Source organism: Anomaloglossus baeobatrachus, chromosome 11, assembly GCF_048569485.1.
Source record: "Anomaloglossus baeobatrachus isolate aAnoBae1 chromosome 11, aAnoBae1.hap1, whole genome shotgun sequence".
Lineage (NCBI taxonomy): Eukaryota > Metazoa > Chordata > Amphibia > Anura > Aromobatidae > Anomaloglossus > Anomaloglossus baeobatrachus.
Window position 1 is genome coordinate 61,635,287 of NC_134363.1, and position 18,778 is coordinate 61,654,064.

Here is an 18,778-nt window from a genome sequence, read left to right on the forward strand (position 1 = left end):
CGTCTTAAGTCTGGATTTGAGCAAGTGAAATGCATGCTCAATTGGGTTAAGATCTGGCGATTGACTTGGCCATTGCAGAATGTTCCACTTTTTTGCACTCATGAACTCCTGGGTAGCTTTGGCTGTATGCTTGGGGTCATTGTCCTTCTGTACTATGAAGCGCCGTCCGATCAACTTTGCGACATTTGGCTGAATCTGGGCTGAAAGTATATCCCGGTACACTTCAGAATTTATCCGGCTACTCTTGTCTGCTGTTATGTCATCAATAAACACAAGTGACCCAGTGCCATTGAAAGCCATGCATGCCCATGCCATCACGTTGCCTCCACCATGTTTTACAGAGGATATGGTGTGCCTTGGATCATGTGCCGTTCCCTTTCTTCTCCAAACTTTTTTCTTCCCATCATTCTGGTACAGGTTGATCTTGGTCTCATCTGTCCATAGAATACTTTTCCAGAACTGAGCTGGCTTCATGAGGTGTTTTTCAGCAAATTTAACTCTGGCCTGTCTATTTTTGGAATTGATGAATGGTTTGCATCTAGATGTGAACCCTTTGTATTTACTTTCATGGAGTCTTCTCTTTACTGTTGACTTAGAGACAGATACACCTACTTCACTGAGAGTGTTCTGGACTTCAGTTGATGTTGTGAACGGGTTCTTCTTCACCAAAGAAAGTATGCGGCGATAATCCACCACTGTTGTCATCCGTGGACGCCCAGGCCTTTTTGAGTTCCCAAGCTCACCAGTCAATTCCTTTTTTTCTCAGAATGTACCCGACTGTTGATTTTGCTACTCCAAGCATGTCTGCTATCTCTCTGATGTTTTTTTTCTTTTTTTGCAGCCTCAGGATGTTCTGCTTCACCTCAATTGAGAGTTCCTTAGACCGCATGTTGTCTGGTCACAGCAACAGCTTCCAAATGCAAAACCACACACCTGTAATCAACCCCAGACCTTTTAACTACTTCCTTGATTACAGGTTAACGAGGGAGATGCCTTCAGAGTTAATTGCAGCCTTTAGAGTCCCTTGTCCAATTACTTTTGGTCCCTTGAAAAAGAGGAGGCTATGCATTACAGAGCTATGATTCCTAAACCCTTTCTCCGATTTGGATGTGAAAACTCTCATATTGCAGCTGGGAGTGTGCACTTTCAGCCCATATTATATATATAATTGTATTTCTGAACATGTTTTTGTAAACAGCTAAAATAACAAAACTTGTGTCACTGTCCAAATATTTCTGGACCTAACTGTATGATATTATCTGACCTCTTACTACTGCCTTGGAGGCAGCCCAATACAATCCAGCGTCCCCACTATGCTCGTGATTATCCTTCTCATAAAAGCTCCAGTAGTTTTGTAAAGAAGCTTTGAAATCCTCAGATTGATATAAATATGAAGGAAACCTCCACCTTCTTTCCCGTAGTATTGTGGTAGATAATAACAAATTAAAAGTAACCGGTGCATGATCCGAAATACAGATGTCTAGGATGTTGGAGGAAAGTAAATGTGGCATCAGTGCTGGGCTTAGTAGCCAATAGTCAATCCGTGTATGTAAGTCATGGACATGTGAATAAAATGTATAATCTTTATCTATTGGGTGCTGCATGCGCCATGTGACTATTAGTCCCAATTGATTGACGAGATATTGCAAACCACTATGGAGCGCCAATAGAGGAGATGGCTGGGGACTTGACCTGTCTAAAATTCTATCATGAGCCTCATTGAAATCTCCGCCTACAATTAAATTAGTCATATCCCAACCTGTGATACTTTCGATCAATCTGGCTCTGAACTGTGGATCAGGAATATTTGGTGCATATATGTTTGCTAAGTTGTAGATAGTGCCCTCTATCTTCACTTTCACCAATAATAATCTCCCCATAGGGTCCTCTGAAACCTCCAGAACTTCATGACTAATATGCTTATTGATCAATATAGCTACCCCTCTTTGTTTTCTTGTAAATGACGCTTCTGCGCATACGGCATATTTTCTGCTGTGAAGAAATGGGTGATTGCCCTTCATCCAGTGTGTTTCCTGTAAGAAGACAATATGGCAATTTAAACGATGTAGATAATTTAAAACTTTTTTCCTCTTAATAGGAGAGTTTAACCCGTTAACATTCCAGGAGCACCAATACAGCGATTTAATCGTGGACACATTTGTGCTCTCTGTGTTAGCCATTTATCCTATTCCAGAAGGAGGAATTAATTGTAAAATTATAAACAACCTATTTGGGTTCCCTCGTCCATCCCAGCGAGTAAACGCGACAACCCATATGAGAGCTAAACTAAAGGTACGCACGCAGAGCCCCCTAACCCCTTCCCATCTAAACAAAAACCTTAATCTAATGACAATGTCACCTGCCTCTCTGGCAGTCCTGACACTGAAAAAAAAAAGGAAAAACAGAATGAACATCAGAACTGTAGCACAGTGACGTCTTCTATTTAAGTATCTATGTTGAGTGCTGGCGAAGCTCCATTTTCCTGAAGAAGGTAATTTAAAGCCAACTTAGGATCTTCAAAAGTCCAATTCTTTCCCCCTGTAGTGAAGCGTAGAACAGCAGGATACAGTAGACTGAAGCGAATATTTTTTTCCGCCAATAGTTTGCATACTGGATTGAAGGCTTTGCGTCTTGTTGTCAAGGCTGCTGAGTAATCTTGGAACAAAAGCAGTTTAGAGTTATTGTAGGTAAGTAAGCGATTTTTTCTAAATGCTGTCAGCAATCTGATCTTGTCTTGGAAGTCCAGGACCTTAAAAATTACTTGTCTGGGTCTGACCTCTCCATCATTTCGAGGTGGGCCCACAGAGTGGGCCCTTTCAATAGCAATTGGCCCCGACTTTAGATCCAATTTCAAAGCTCCTGGTAGCCATTCTGAAGTGAGTTTCAGTAGATCAGCTTGCCGAACCGATTCAGGGACGCCCACCAACCTTAAATTATTGCGTCTGGACCTGTTCTCAAGATCATCTACCTTGTCCAGCAATATAGCAATGTCCTTATTCCTGCTCTCCAGCATCTCTGAAATTTCCTTTACAGAGTCCTCCATGTCAGAGACCCTCTGCTCCACATCTGTTAGCCTTGAACCCTGGGCATTAACTTGGGTGATTATAACGTCTAATGAAGACTGGAAGGCTGCCAGCCGCCCATCAATCACCGGCATCAAGAGATCCATGATGGCCTTAGCAGTGGCCTGGGGTGCGTCTGTAGTTGCCTCAGGGAAAGCCCCTGGTGATGGGGGTGCATTTTGGTTTCGTCTTTGCGGTCTAATTCCTTTACTTGGTTGTGTGGCATTGCTCTTACCCACAAATTTATCCATAGTAAGAACTGTAAATATGGAGCTTCTTTAGAGACTGTGGTGACGTCACAATAACATAAGCTTAATTACATCTGTGTGGTAAACTTGGCTGTTTCACAATTATTTCCACGCTGTGTATGAGAGTGTATAGATGTTACTTGAAAAAGACCAGTCAGAAGGGCAGGAGGCAGGCCAGATGACTGATCCCACTTCTTTTTGTTTTTCAGCCTCTTCTATACTGTCAGTGCTGGTGAAGTGGTGAAGTAGGGGTTAATCAAGTTGAGCTGTGATGCACTTCAGGCTTATCTGCCTCTGTTTACTGTTGCAGATTACAGGCCTTGTGCAGCAGCCATTTAAGATGAGACCCCCGCCTCAGCCCGTTTATCTCCTGACCTGCTCTCACAGCCGAATGTCTCCAGGGGCTCTCAGCTTCCCCTTCGCCCCTCACTCACAGTATCTCAGACGGTGGGCCTGTCCACGGAGCTCTGTGTGACAGGTAAACACAGCGTGCAGTCCTGTTTGCTGAGCTTGCTGCTGCTCGGTGTGACGAGCTTCTAGGACCCCCGGGGACACAGGAGAGCCGGGCTAACGCTGCACTGCCCTTGTCCTGACCTTATCCCCCACTGCCTGGTTTTCGGTAAGCCCTCTGCTGATTTCTATTTGGGCTTTTCTCAGGCTGTAACAGGGAGCTCTCTTAAGAAGCAGCCATTCCGAAGCTCCGCCTCCCGGAAGATCAATTCTGACCAATACTTAGCAAAACCTTAGATTAGGCAGTTTTAAAATGTGCAAAATTTATTACAGTGGCACATGCTGGATTATAAATGTGGCTCATCATTAAACATCTTTGGCCTTTAGACCCCTACTAAAATTGGATTAGTTTATACCACTATTTGGTACCAAAATATTGGTGTATTGTGTCACCTTTTCCACTAAAAGCCCATTTGCCTAAACATTTTGGAAAAGTGCAAATGTTTTAGAAACAACTGTTTTGGCTAAAAATATTTGATAAATGTATCTAAAGAGTTGCACCTAAATTTTCCAAAATTCTGAAAGTGACTAGTTAAAGGAGTTGTCCAGCATACGGTAAATTCCAATTTTTTTTTAAGCTGATCTGTGCTGTATTGTCGTATTATTGAATGTTCTCAGTGAGAGGAACAAAATTATAATCTTGTGATACCTTTTAAGGTGATGTTACAAAGCAAGCTTTCGAGACATCTCAGGTCCCTTCATCAGGCATGGTATCTTAACTTTGTATTGTCATAAAAAACATCCCGATATTATTTTCATTTTTTTGTTTTCTAACTTTTGATCCTCTTGAATTATCCCTTTATTCTCTGCAGACACTTTATTTACCTGCAGTTCAACCAAACATGAAATCTTCCAGTATTACAGTCAGAGCTGGCACCGCCCGACCTCACTGTCCAGACCCACCCTCTGCCTGCCCTCTGCACACTCATTGGCTGCCAGTATTCTGCCCAACACGGACTTCTCATCACTACAGCATTGGAAATAACAGTCCCACATAGGGCTCTGCACCCCACCACATATATAGGGCTCTGCAGGCCTCACCACATAGGGCTCTGCACCTCATCACACATCACTCTGCAGGTCCCACATAGCGATCTGCACCATCCTACATCTAGTTCTGCACCCCCCCACTCGGTGCTCTGCACCCCCCAAACACATTGCTCTGCACCCCCCAAAGACATCGCTCTGCACCCCCCACATGGCACTCTGCACCCCCCACATGGCGCTCTGCAACCCCACACACACATCGCTCTGCACCCACCCCACACATCGCTCTGCACCCTCCACATAGCGCTCTGCAAACCCCCAGACACATTGCTCTGCACCCCACATAGCGCTCTGCACCTACCCCACATACATAGTCACATTTCCTCGGTCCCCGCCGCTGCTCCTCGTTCGCTCACTGTCTGTGCTCTGGCCATATCAGCACAGTAGTGATGTTACTGCTGAACTGAGCCGTGCTCTCTGTCGGAGCGCACAGACAGCGGGACAGTGATGAGAAGCAGCGCGGCGCTCCCTCTCATTTGTGCTGACAAATATATTGGCACAAGATATACTCACTTCTCCAATTCTCAGTAGAGCAAGAGAAGCTCCTGCATTTCCCCACCAATTTTTATTTGCAAACTGCCAGTGATGACATTTTGTACTGGAACAAGACTGCTAGAGCCATGCCTGCCCATACCAGTCACATTCCATACTAACTGGTTCTAATGGTGGTACCAGAAGTTGTCCATGTGACTTCTGAGGCCACTAGTTTGCTGAAGCAAATACATGTTGACGGCGTTGAAACCGAAAAAGACAAGGACAGCCAAACGTCTGTGTTGGATTGCTGGGGATCGAAGAAGTAAGTACTGATTTGGGGGTATTTTCAAACAATTCCTGGTCTCCGTTTTCTCAAAAAGTCGGACCACATCTTTAATCATTTATTTATGTGTCAGATTTGTTGCAGAAACTAGTATACCTAAAGAAGACTTACTAAGGTCTATGAGCTTTTTGACAAAGAAACCATATTCATGATTTTTTTTTTTACAAATCTGCTGCACAAGAATCCATCCTAATAATGCAAAAGTACTAGTGGGAGAAATAAATCAGATTTTACATGTCGCCTATTGTGATCTAGGATCAAAGATATCGTATGATCCAGGTTTGAGTCATATGACATCAAATAATACAGTCATGCACATGACTAGCACATTTACCTAGTACCTAAAAAAAAACCCCAAAAGATGTTACAACACACAGGATGACACAGGGGTCACATTATAATGGAGGTCCTGGCTGCTAGGAAGAGGGGTGAGGGGACACCTCCTGAACTCGCCTCAAGCTGATTCCTGACCTCCCTAGTGTCCCAATACAGGTTCTTGCAACCTGTCGCCGATCTGGATACCTTAGGCCCTCAGCTAGCCCTACACTTACCCTGGCTAGTGAGCAGGCCGACGAGATCACAAGACTCACCATTACAAGACAGAAACACAAGGAAGGACTACAAACAGGGGAAATAGACACAGAAAGGAAAAACTTTCCAGTCTGCTTCAGTGCAGCAAACACCACTGCTGCACACAACAAAACAAGCGCCTTCCAGAGTGGGCTCCTTCCAAAGTAGACCACATAGAAATGAGAGATTCAGTTTCTATCACAGGCATCATGTGATCAGATCATATTACTTAAATAATGAAAGGGAGTGATCCCAAAGAGTCACACCTGAGATTGGAAGCTACAGCCAGCAGCCAGGCAGGAGAAGGGGCTTAGCCCTTACAGAACCACAAGCAAGGAGAGGTTATCAAATAACAGTAGTGAACCTGCCAGCGGCAAGGCGCTTTGACCTTCTGATACCAGATTCACCTGGGGTCTCCCCCAAGCGAGACTCATGACAAATATTCTACAAAAGACGAAAAATTGTTAGTGTCCCCACCATTTCAGCTTTGTGACTCCCATAATATGAGTAAAACAAATTGAGCACTGAATACTTACTCATATTAGGAGTTAAATGATTAAACCAGAAGTTCAACTTTGAAAATTAATTTAATTAGTTTACATATAAAATTAATGTATCTACATAAAAAGACCTTAGTGAGCAATGCTCACTATTCATGTCAGTTTTGGTTGTTTCTGAATAAAAATTAGAAGTGAAACTTAGAGATTAAAACTATTAACCTCTTTTCTGGTTTTGACATAAAAAAATCTAATGAAACACTAACCAAAAATACAGATGTGTGAATAAGGCATAGTGTTAATAATACATTGTATTTCTTATTTTGTAATAATTTTTAAACATTTAATATTATACTCCAGAGCTGCATTCACAATTCTGCAGGCTTTAAAGTGGCCTGAAATCTCTGAACTGTATGATCAGCTGATAAACTAACTGTACCAATGTTCCGGTAACAAGATGCTACCATGTATTCACAGCATAGGTGATAACTTTTAGGGGTCTAAATTAGCACCAAGAAAAACGTTGAATACTATATACACTGACAAGCAAAAGAGTAACAATATTTTGAACTTTTGACTTTCAGACTCCATATTTCACCATCCACTACAGCTGTGCGTGTGAGACGACCTTTAATTTATAGACAATTGTCTTGGCTATCTCATACATAAATTTGAATTGCAACTATTTAGCATATGACTAGTTATGCAGATTCTCGTCAGGTTACTGTATTGTTACTGTTTTGTTTCTGGCAGTTGAAAAATATTTTTCTTTCTGTATACTGCAAATTACAACCTATTTTCACATTGTCTAATCGGTCATTGTGTTATCAGGTTGATTCCCAAGAAAAAAAGTCACGGGTTCGAACAAAACGAGGAGCAGCCATGTAGATTTCTCAAGAAAAGAGCTAAAACCATCATGCAGCTCATCGATAGCAGTCTCTCAGCCAAGAATATTGCCAAACTGCAGCATGTGAGTCCATGACTTGAAAGAATATGAAAATAAGTCCGCCCATCCAGTCAAAAGCCAAGAGGTGACGTCCAGGCAAAATATTGCAGTCAACAAGTTGGCTCATACAAGGTCTATCAGTTTTAGTGTGACAAAGATGACAGTAGAGGCGGCTCGTATGCTTCCTAATAGTGAGATCACAGACGTCCATGCAAGCACCGTGCAACACATGTTACACAGGTCTGGAATGGTGGCCTGAAAAAAGATGAAGAAGCCTCGACTTCAATATCATCATAAGAAACTCGGCTCGAGTTTTCAAAAAAAATGGACAGTAGAAGATTGTAAACAGGTGATTTGGAGCGATGCGACAAAAGTCAATAGACTAAGCTCTGATGGGTGCAAATGGGTCTAGAATAAACAAGGGAAAGAAGGGTTAACGGATCGAGAAATTGAAGGAATTGTCAAGTTCGGTGGAGGAAGCCTAATGATATGGGGTTATTTCACAGCCAAAAGCATTGGATACTTGATCAGGATTGATGGTGGTCTCAATGCTGAGCTATATGTGAGTGTCCTACAAGATGAGTTACTTGTTACACTTGAGTACTATGGTATAAAAAGGACAATGACTCGAAGCATACGTCAAGGTAGGCAAAGAAATAGTTCAATGACAATGAAGTAGAGGTGCTGGATTGGCCCCACAGTTCCCAGAACTCAACCCAAACAAACTCCTGTGGGTAGAGTTGAAGACAAAGCTGTATACATCCCCAACTAAGCCGACGAGTATGCACCAACATTGGGACCTGGGATCGGAATTTGGTAGAATCATTCTTGAATCTGAAGGAGAGCATGCCCAGAAGGATTCAGGCAGTGTCGAAAATCAAAAGGTCTATTTGAAAAATACTAACAAGTTAATAAAAATGAAACCTTAGAATTTTAGGAGCAAAACAGTAACAATGCAGTGATATGACAATAATCTACAAAACTAATCATATGCTAAATAGTTGCAAGTCAAATTTATGCATGGGATAGCCAATATGATTGTCTATAAAATGAAGGTAGTCTCATGCTCAAAGCTGTAGTGGATGGTGAAATATGGAGCCTGAAAGTAAAACCTTCCAAAACATTGTTTCCCTTTTGCTCGTCAGTGTAGAATACAAATGGAAACACTGATCACACATAGATTACATGTGAAACTTGGAAAATGGTTTAAAATTCTGTAAACACCTTTGTATCCTTGTTAATATTATTGAATATTTTGTGAAAAAATATTTACGTAACTAGTTTTAATTTAAAAATGACCTTTTTGTTTCTGCAGCTTCCATATGTTGCAATCCATTGCAAGCTGCTCAGCGCTGTTCAATTTCAATTTTCAGCACCTGAGCTATCTTTCGGCTTTGTTTTCAGCCACTTCAGTCTTTTCCTGAACATGAATGTAACTTAAATTCCGATTTTAATGAACTAGCAGCAAGTTTGGCTGTCAGGGTCAGGCTTACAATTAAATAGCATTGAGCAGCTATCAATGTATTGTAATACATGCAAACTGAAAAAGCAAAACAATTAAACAATTTAGATTAAAACCAATTAGAGGATTCTTTTTTCACATATTAAATCTAATGTGGTACAAATGCAAAGCCAGTAAAATGAACCAACTGTATGAATGGTAAAAAAAATAGCAAAAACAGTAGTGAAAAAAAATGTACAAATTTAGGATTTTTTTCTATATGCCATCTGTTTTTGGTGAAGCAAGTCTAATTTGGGCTTAGTTCCAAGTATGTCTTTTTTTGCACAATATCAAATTCATAGTATGTTTTACTGAAATGTTTGACAGAAATGTATTGATCCAGAATACCTGGGTTTTCAAAGTTTTGTATACCTACCCATATGGCTCTATTTTCTGCTGCATAGAGTGGCAACAGTCATGTACAATGAAATTAATATACATACACACACATATGTCCAGCAATCTGGTTTCGCTTCCTTTTGGTGTGCTACATAAAATCCTGAAGGAAACTGATGCAATGACTAATCCCATGCTTTCCTATGAGAGCAGTTCTGGCATCCATATCATCAGCTGTGCTAAAAAATGTCTCGACGGTGGACAGAAAAATGCTGCATTTAGAGGTTGTGGATGTCAGATTGGTGCACAAAGTACATAAAAATGAGTAAGGAGCGTCTGGATCAGACTTCAAACAACTGACCGGAAACAATTGTGAACCCAAGGCTAAAATCTACATCAACCTTGTACATAAATATTTCATTCATAGGTCGTACAATACTGGATGGTATAAAAGTCCACATTTCTGATAAAATAAATAGAAATTCCCAGAATTTTCCATACAAGACTTATGGTAGAAGGTAGAACAGTCTGTACAGCAATGTTGAGCTCCATAATACTTGGCAGCTATAAACTAAGGGCGACTGTAGAAACCTGAACTTCGGTGGGAATCACCACCCTCCGTTTCCTGACATGGAAGAAGTGTCCTTCTAGATACCAGAAGTCAACGCAGAAGAGTCCAAATAAGAAGAATAAAATTATGGCTAAAATCCATTCACATATGGCAGCTATAGATTTCATTTGCTTGCTGAAGAATGCGAACACTAGTAAAATCGGTCAAGGAATCATAAGTAAAGTGAGAGAATATTAGACACTGAATATGGTTATGATTAAGAACCTTCTAAGTTCGAAACGCGTAATAACTCTATTTGCTTGAAAATAAATTTTTGATGACTTTATACACCTATGGACGTTTCTTTGCCAATGGATACATCCAACCTATTTTGATAGACACTGCACAATGCCTTAGCACACTCAGCTCTGCTTCAGCTGTCTATCTCAGAATATAACTTCTACTATAACATATTATCCAGCCCTTTATAAAACTCTAAAGCATGTGGTTCAGGTCTTGTGCGCATGTAGAAGCCTCCATGCATTAACCATGTAGAGCAAAACAAACGTCATCTGCCATCCAGTGGTGTTTCGCATACCGCACAACCATCCCAGATCCAGGGAGGTCGAGGGTATGTACCAACATATCAGCTGTATCTGTATCTTCAGGACACAGATACAGCTGAATGTAATGGTGGAGCAGAGACCTGACAGCTCTATGTAAATGCTGAAGGTCTTGCTAGGACTTTCAGGTCAAGTTGCCTTTTGCAGATCACATGACTGGCAGTGGTGATATATATAAAATATATAGAATTTGTTAGTATACAGTATAGTTTGTTTATATATACAGCATTATAGAGTATATAGTTTGTAAAATGTATGAAGTATGTAGTGCATGTATATATTTATACAGTATATAGTGTGTATACAGTATGTGTGTGCATTTAGAAAGTGTTTGCGTATACATTATATTGTGCATGTGTATACAGCATATAGTGATTAAGTATGAATACAGTGTGTTGCTGTATCAGTGCTCTGTGTATATCTGTGTTTATGTAGCTGAGCTGTGTGGGTATTTTACAGTAGCAGAGCTGTGCAATTGTGTATTTTTTTTATTGCAGTAGCATAGCTGTGTGTATTTAAATATTTATGTAGCTGAGCTGTTTTTGTGTGCTCCAGTAGCAGGGCTGTGTGTGCATTTGTGTGTTGATGTAGCACAGCTGTGTGTGTTAATGTAGCAGAGCTGTGTGTTTTTTGTTTGATGTAGTAGCGGAGCTGTGTGTGCGCACTTGTGTGTTGATATAGCAGAGCTGTATATTTGTGTGATGCTGTTGTAATGCTGTGTGTGTATTTCTGTGTAGCGGAGCTGTTTTGTGGTCAGTTTTATGGCAAACAACTGACTCCTATGCTTAGCATGAAGAGCTATGGTGTATAAAACAAAAAAAGGGATGCAAGGCATCCTTTGTGAAATAAATTTTGGTCACATTAAATGTAAAGTAAAGAATGCCTTTCTTTATATTCTCACCTTGTGAATTGGCCAAATAAGCAATGAATAATTGTTAGTACTATCCACTGCAGGCTGCCCCCTTCGCGGTTCCTGACATGGGTGTGTTTATCCAAATGAAGAAAATCAATGGCGGATTTTCTCTGTGTTCCTGAGAACTGATGATTTTTATTTATTTTTTGCAAGATTATTGATTTAATAGTCACATAAAGCAAAGCTTAAAATATAATTAAAAGATATACAGTAAGTGCCAAAACAAGCATGTTTTAGACTCGGAACCAGAGTCTTCATCAGGTGTGAACTGATTATTATTTGTCTTTAGGCCACTAAACAGCCAATTTCCCAAACAACATGAATCAATAGTTTAAAAAACTTTAATCATAAATCACTTCTGCTTATTAAAAGACTAAGATTAAATTCCATATTTTGCTGTGCTCATGGTGTTTTCAAGCAATACCCAAAACCCCTTGAAAATGCCGTGTGCGCAGCAAAACATGTCAACAAGGTCAGATAGTAGATTGGAAGAGGGTGAAAGTACTGTGAATGGCAGACTAGAAGCAGAATATCTCATATACTCTTATATAGACAAGACACACTCCCCAGACACTTCTTATATCTTAATTTTGTTACAGTCCACTAGGCTTTCTTGCATTGCACGACAGGCTTTTCAAGTAGCCCGGAGTGCTGCCATGTGTTGCATTTCCTGGGCCTATATAAGGCCTCCCAAGACTCACACCTGTGTCTTGGTATTATATAAAGACTTTCTAGCAAATCTTTTAGTTTGTGTAATGAACCAGCAGGGGGAGCAGGAACACCAGGAGAATGCTAGGTAGGGATTCCCCACTAGATGGCACTAGACATAGTAAAACAGCAGGGGGAGCCAGAGAACCAGGAGAGTGCTGACAGCAACCCTCCATTAGAGGGCATAAGTCTCCCCAGTGGAAGAAGTGGATGGTCATACAAGCCGGAGTCAGAGCCAGGAGGCCGACGAGGTACCAGGAGTCATACGGAGACAGAGTCTAGCTAGAGCCGAGTCAGGAAACCGAGAGAGAATGTCAAAGACCGGGTGAGCACGGAAAACACAGAATTTATTAACAAGCCGAAGTCAGGAACCGGGAGAGCAGGTAATAGCAGGGAGTAAAGGAGTACGGAACAACAGAGGAGGGAGGATGGGAGTCAGAGAGGAACAGAGGCGGTCAGGATGGAAAGCAGAGGGGACGGAATGTCAGGATGGGAGGCAGGGAGAACGTACACAGTCAGGACAGGAGGCAGGGGGATCGGACACAGGAAGGGATGCAGGGAGGACGGACGTAGTCAGGACGGGAGACAGGATCAGTACTTACAGGGACCAGCGGCATACTACAGAGCAGGATTATAACTGGCACCCGCATGAACGCAAGTGCTCTGAAGATAAAGCGGCATGATCCCGGGAACGAGGCGGGGAGAGGCCAGTAAAGACTGACAGCCAGGGTCATGACATTTTGTTTGTGCACAGTTCCTGTGACCGTTGACAAGCTTCAAGGCCTTCTCCTGGTCACCTGTGGTTTCCAGTCCCTAAGTTACTTCTCTGCAGCCTCCAGTCACCCTGCTGCCCATCAGTAGTCTTCAGGAATTCACTTGTCTGCAGCTTCCAGTAACCCTGGTGCCTGTCAGAGGTCTTCAGGACTTCACTTGTTTGCAGCCTACAGTAACACTGCTGCCTGTAAGTGGTCTTCATGACTTCACTTCTCTGCGTCTTCCAGTAGCCCTGCAGCCAGACAGTGGTCTTTAGGATTTCACATGTATGTCTGCGGCCTCTGGTATCCATGATACCTGTCAGAGGTCTCCAGGACCCCTTTAAGACTTTCAGTTTGACTTTACATGTACTCCTGCAGTTTCTGGGACATCTCCTGTTCGTTTACGGTTTCCAGGGCCCTTTTAAGACTTTTAGTTTGCCTCTATGTATCCACTTGTGGCTTCCAGGATTCCTTTTAAAATTGTTTGCATCCAGGAACTCTGCTGTTTCCCATGTTCAATACCAGCCTTCTGCACCGATGCCCATGGCCCTTGTGTCCACCTGTACCTTGGGCTTATAGGATGCACCTCAAGTAGTGTGCCCACTTTCTGTAACAAATTTAATGTTCAAGATGGTCATGTATGATGAACAAATAAAAGTTCTATTTTATCTACATATTAACATTGTGTTGGATATACGGTAACTATATTGTATGAGAACAAGTAGCAAAAAAGCAATTAAAAACACGGATAAAAAATCTGAGTTCTCCAGCAGACGATACCACAACACAGCAAGAAATAAGTATAAAGTGTGCATAAGGTACTCTAGGCCTATAAAATATTCAAACACCTATGAATCCTTTCAATTGTATCATTGTAAATAGGATACGTGCTGTATTGAAGGCCGGTGAGAGTAAACAACCATCCACATACCTATATAAGCATAATTAGGATGGATGGAGACATGTAACAAAATAACTAGCAACTGTTTACCTCCAGCTGGTGTGAGATCAAACCCAGACGCGTGTTTCGACGACATGTTTCATCTGGGGGTCAAAATTGTGAAAAGTAACCCTGACCTGTCTGTTGAGCAACTTTCAAATACCTGTTCAGCGCTATTACTCTAATGTCAGTAATACCTGAACACGACTTTAGTTGAAAGTTAAAAATGTATTTTTTTGGCACTTATAATATATCTTATGATTTTATTTTCTGTTTTAAAGTATGTTTTATGTACCTATTAGATCTTTTTTTTTTTATAAACACAAGATAGTCCGTACCTAGTCAGCAGCGACAAGGAAAAGCATTGCTTTTCATTTGGGTAGCATGAGGGGATAAATGATTGAATTGTTCCATTGTTCCATCCCCATTGTTCCATCCCCTTAATTGATAGAAATTAAATGTAGGACTGGAATAGATGATGACTTGAGAAAGCAGATATAAAAAAGACTTTGGCATGGTTTACAGCAGAGCCCTTTGAAGAGCCATTGTTAGGTGACCACTTTTTTAAGGACTCCTTTAATTATGGAGTTGTACATGTGTATTTCACAGTCTATTGCCTTGGTAAGGATACTCAGAATAAGTGATACTGTTGCCAAAAGAGTGAGGATAAATCGCAGAGGTACTATCCACTTCCCGCCATGTCTTGGCTTCACTCTGTAGGTCAGATATGTTTGTATCCAGAAGTAAATAATACCAATGACAAATGCCAGAAAGGCTCCGATGAGGTGAGTTTCCAGCTGATTGGATTGCTGTAGAAAATAATAATAATTATTATTTCATTTTAAAGCACCAGTAATTCCATGGAGCTGTAGATGATCAGAGTGCTCACATGAAAAATACATATATAAATTACAATAATCAAACAGTGGCGGACTGGTACAGAGGGCAGAGAACCCTGCCCTCTAGGGCTTATAGTCTACAGGGTATTGTGGAAGGAGATGGTCGAGCAGCTCCGGTGGTAGTGACAGGGTCGGCATGAGCACCCGGGACACACGGGCAAATGCCGGCGCCCTGGACAGCTGGGGGGCCCACTCGCCCTCATAAGTCCTGCGGGCCCCGGGCTGAGTTCCCGGGACTGCAGTGGTTGGGCTGGCAGCCGCACTATCCTAGATAGTGCGGTTGCCGGCCCTTTAATCCAGACTGGCACACAGCATTCACTGCTGAATACTGCGTGCTCCTCCTTCATTGAAGTTTATCTGTGGGCGGGGCTACCGCACAGTGTGCTCCAGTCCAACAGATGAAAAGGAGCCGCAGCTCCAGCTAGCGTCCCCCAGCACAATGAGAACAGCGTATGTCCTGTATGGGACCCCCTACACCAGAACAGAGCAGTATGCCTCCAGCCCCCCTCATCAGAGCAGCATGAGCCCCCCAGAGCAGTATGGATCCACCAGAGCAGAGCAAAATGCCTCCAGCCCCCCTCTCCAGAGCAGAGCAGTATGGCCCCAGCCTCCCTCACCAGAGCTGTATGCCCCCAGCGGCTTTCACCTGAGCAGTATGCCCCCAGCGCTCCCACCAGAGCTGTATGTCCCCCCACCAGAGCTGTATGAGCCCCAACACCAGAGCTGTATGCGCCCTTCCCCAGTGATGTGTATGCCCCCTAGTAATGTGTATACCCAGAAAAGTGTATTTCCCCCAGTTATGTGTATACTCCTTAGTAACGTGTATGCCTTTTGGTAACATGTATGCCCCTCAGTAATGTGTATGCCTCTCCGCAATAATGTATATGCCCCCCAGTATTGTCTATGCCCCAAGCCTCTCCTGTGATGTATATCCTACAGCCTCAGCCCCTCCTGTGAAGTATGTACTGTAGCCCCCAGCCTCCCCTGTAATGTATACACTGTAGCCCCAGCCCCTCCTGTGATGTATATACTGTAGCCTATAGCCCCTCCTTTAATGTATATGCCGTTAGCCCCCAATCTCCCCTGTGATGTATATACTATATCCCCCAGACCCTCCTGTGATGTTTATACTGTAGCCCCCAGCCCCCCCGTGATGTGTATCCTGTAGCCCCAGCCTCCCCTGTGATGTATATACATCAGTCTTACTGTGCGCAGCCATGTCTGTTTTAAGTGATGTCCGCCACGTATAGTGGCCTGCAGAGCCCCATGTCCAGGAGGAGCTGGACGGAGACAAGCGGGAAGGTGAGTGAGGCTGCTGCCAGCTTTTCCATATTAATAAAATCTCTAATATGTCTGTGGTATGTGCATGTATGATGTGTATATCTATGTATGTCAGTGTGTATATGACTGTGTGTATATTTTTGTCTATTTATATGTATTTTAGGGACTTTGTCTTCAACTATGTATATATGTACAGTATGCCTGTATGTGTACGTATATCTGTTGTATTTATTTATGTGTGTTTCTGTGTGCGCATGGGGCCCACTGAGACTTTTTCACCCAGAGCCCACAAAAAAACAGGAGCTGGCCCTTGGTAGTGAGGTGGCAATGGGGTAATTTGAGGCTGTGGGCTTTCCTGATGAGTTTTCAGGTTTCATTCTGAAGGATTGAAATGTGGGACACAAGTAAACGTGTTGAGGCACAGAATTTTAGGCCCGCTTGAAAAAAATCTTGAAGGTGATTGGGTGAGGAACATACAAGAGTAGAAGAGAGAAGACGGTTTTGTGAGGACCGGATATTCTGTGCAAAAGAATAAATAAATATATGAGGTATTGGTAGGTAATATGGCCATAGTACGGAAAGCCCACAATCCACGTCACGGATCCTCATTTTGTGGGTCCCTACACTAATATATCATATGTGTATATACATAAAAAACACCAAAAAGAGGAATAAAAATCCTCCAAATCCTCTTTTGCACAGAATATTTTATACAGGATGCAGCCAGGCCTCTTTATGTTAGGCCTTGCATACTATAGTCACTGTCCCTGCATGGTGCACATATATAGTACTGGTGCAGCCCGCTTGCATCTATTTTGATGGGCGTAACTAATAGGCTGCATACCAGATACTGTGAACCTGCATGTGTGAAACGTAACCTATGCAAGCCACAAGTATGCAATTTTACCATCTTCCTTTGCACCTGTGATGTCTCCATTTAATGGAGGTCTTGCTGCATCCTGGCAGTGCATTAGTCTTTTTGGCCTGTGAGGTATGAGGATATCCGGGGGAAGGTCAGGTCAATAATACCAAGGAAAGAGGGTTTGTATTATAAGTAAATGGTCAACTATGTCAAAGGTAGAAGACAGGTCTAGAAGAAAGCAGAGTATGATTTGGTGGCTTCAGCTGAGAACAGGTCATTTGTAACTTTGGTTAGGGCAGTTTGAGTGGACTAGTCGGGACAGAAGCAGTTAGTTTAAGGTAGAATAATGAAATTATCTTTTCTAAATGACAAGCATTGTGTGAGCTGCTAATTATATATCACATTAAATACTTAAAGGGTTTTTCCCATAAACAAAGTTCATTTTAATCAATAGATCTTGAAAAAATAATAATTTACACAATTGGTTGGGTTATATAAAATGTTCCTGTGCTGAGAAAATCTATATGTCCCTGCTGTACTGTGTAATGGCTGTGTCTGACCGTACAGTGACAGTCTGATCATACCACATCTCCTGTGCCAGGGAAAACACAAAAGAGAGTATACCGTATCCCCCACTCTTCGCTCCTACAGTCCCCACCCTGGATGTGCCCTCACCCATCCTTCCTACAGTCCCTACCCATCACCCCCACAGTCCCTGTCCCTATTGTACACTTGTTTTGGCAAAACCTATGTGTATTTGGTTCTGCCAATAAAGCTTATTTGATTTGATGATTTGTATACAGACATTACTACATCGGATTACAAATAATTCTTTCTTTGAGGTAAAACATTTTTTAAAAAAACAGGCAGGGAAATGTTTTACCTCACAAAAAGAATCAGCTATGATCTTGTGCTGTAATATCTGTAAACTCTTTTGTGTCCTCCCATGACTATTATATGTGGTACAGTCAGACACGGCCATTACACAGCATATAGCGGGGGCACACACATAAGATTATCTCAGCACAGGAACATTTTTTAAAAACACATCCAATTGTGGAAATTATAATTATTCCAATTGATTACAATTAACTTTAACATTTATTTTGTTCATGGGAAAACCCCTTTAAAACACTTTAACCTTTTAATGACCTGTGATTTACTTCTTTGTCATACGTCGCTGTGTGATTTATGGAGCGAGCTAAGGAACTGAGGATGGTTCATATCAGGCAGATATTCCGCTAGATTTCAGTATCTAAAGGCCGCTTTACACGCCGCAACATCGCTAGCGATTGCATCCGCCCCCGTCGTGTGTGCGTCACGGGCAAATCGCTGCCCTTGGCGTACAATATCGGTACTGTGCGTCACACGCACATACCTTAATAACGACGTCGCTGTGGCCGGCAAACAGCCTCTTTTCTAAGGGGGAGGTTCGTGCGGCGTCACAGCGACGTCACACAGCAGCCCACCAATAGAAGCGGAGGGACGGAAACCAGTTGCATTATTGACACTCCCACCTCGTTGGCGGAGGACACAGGAACGCTGTTGTTCGTCGTTCCTGGGGTGTGACACATAGCGATGTGTGCTGCCTCAGGAACAACGAACTACCTGCGTCCCAGAAGATCAACAACATTTGGGAAAGGAACGACCTTTCAACGATCAACGATAGTTGAGGTAAGTGAGATCGTTAGCAGTCGTTCGTAAGTGTCACAC

At 42.4% G+C, this 18,778-nt stretch overlaps 1 protein-coding gene across 1 annotated transcript in view; it reads right to left on the reverse strand.

The window, feature by feature from the left end:
- Positions 1-9,301: 9,301 nt before the first annotated feature.
- TMEM150B (transmembrane protein 150B) overlaps positions 9,302-18,778 on the reverse strand; it is a 44,588-nt gene continuing 35,111 nt past the window's right edge. The window contains exons 6-7 of the mRNA XM_075327816.1: positions 14,655-14,832; positions 9,302-10,295 (exon numbers count right to left, since the gene is read on the reverse strand). Of these exons, the coding sequence (XP_075183931.1) occupies positions 10,099-10,295; positions 14,655-14,832 (375 nt within the window). The 3' untranslated portion in view covers positions 9,302-10,098. The remainder of the gene's footprint in view (positions 10,296-14,654; positions 14,833-18,778) is intronic.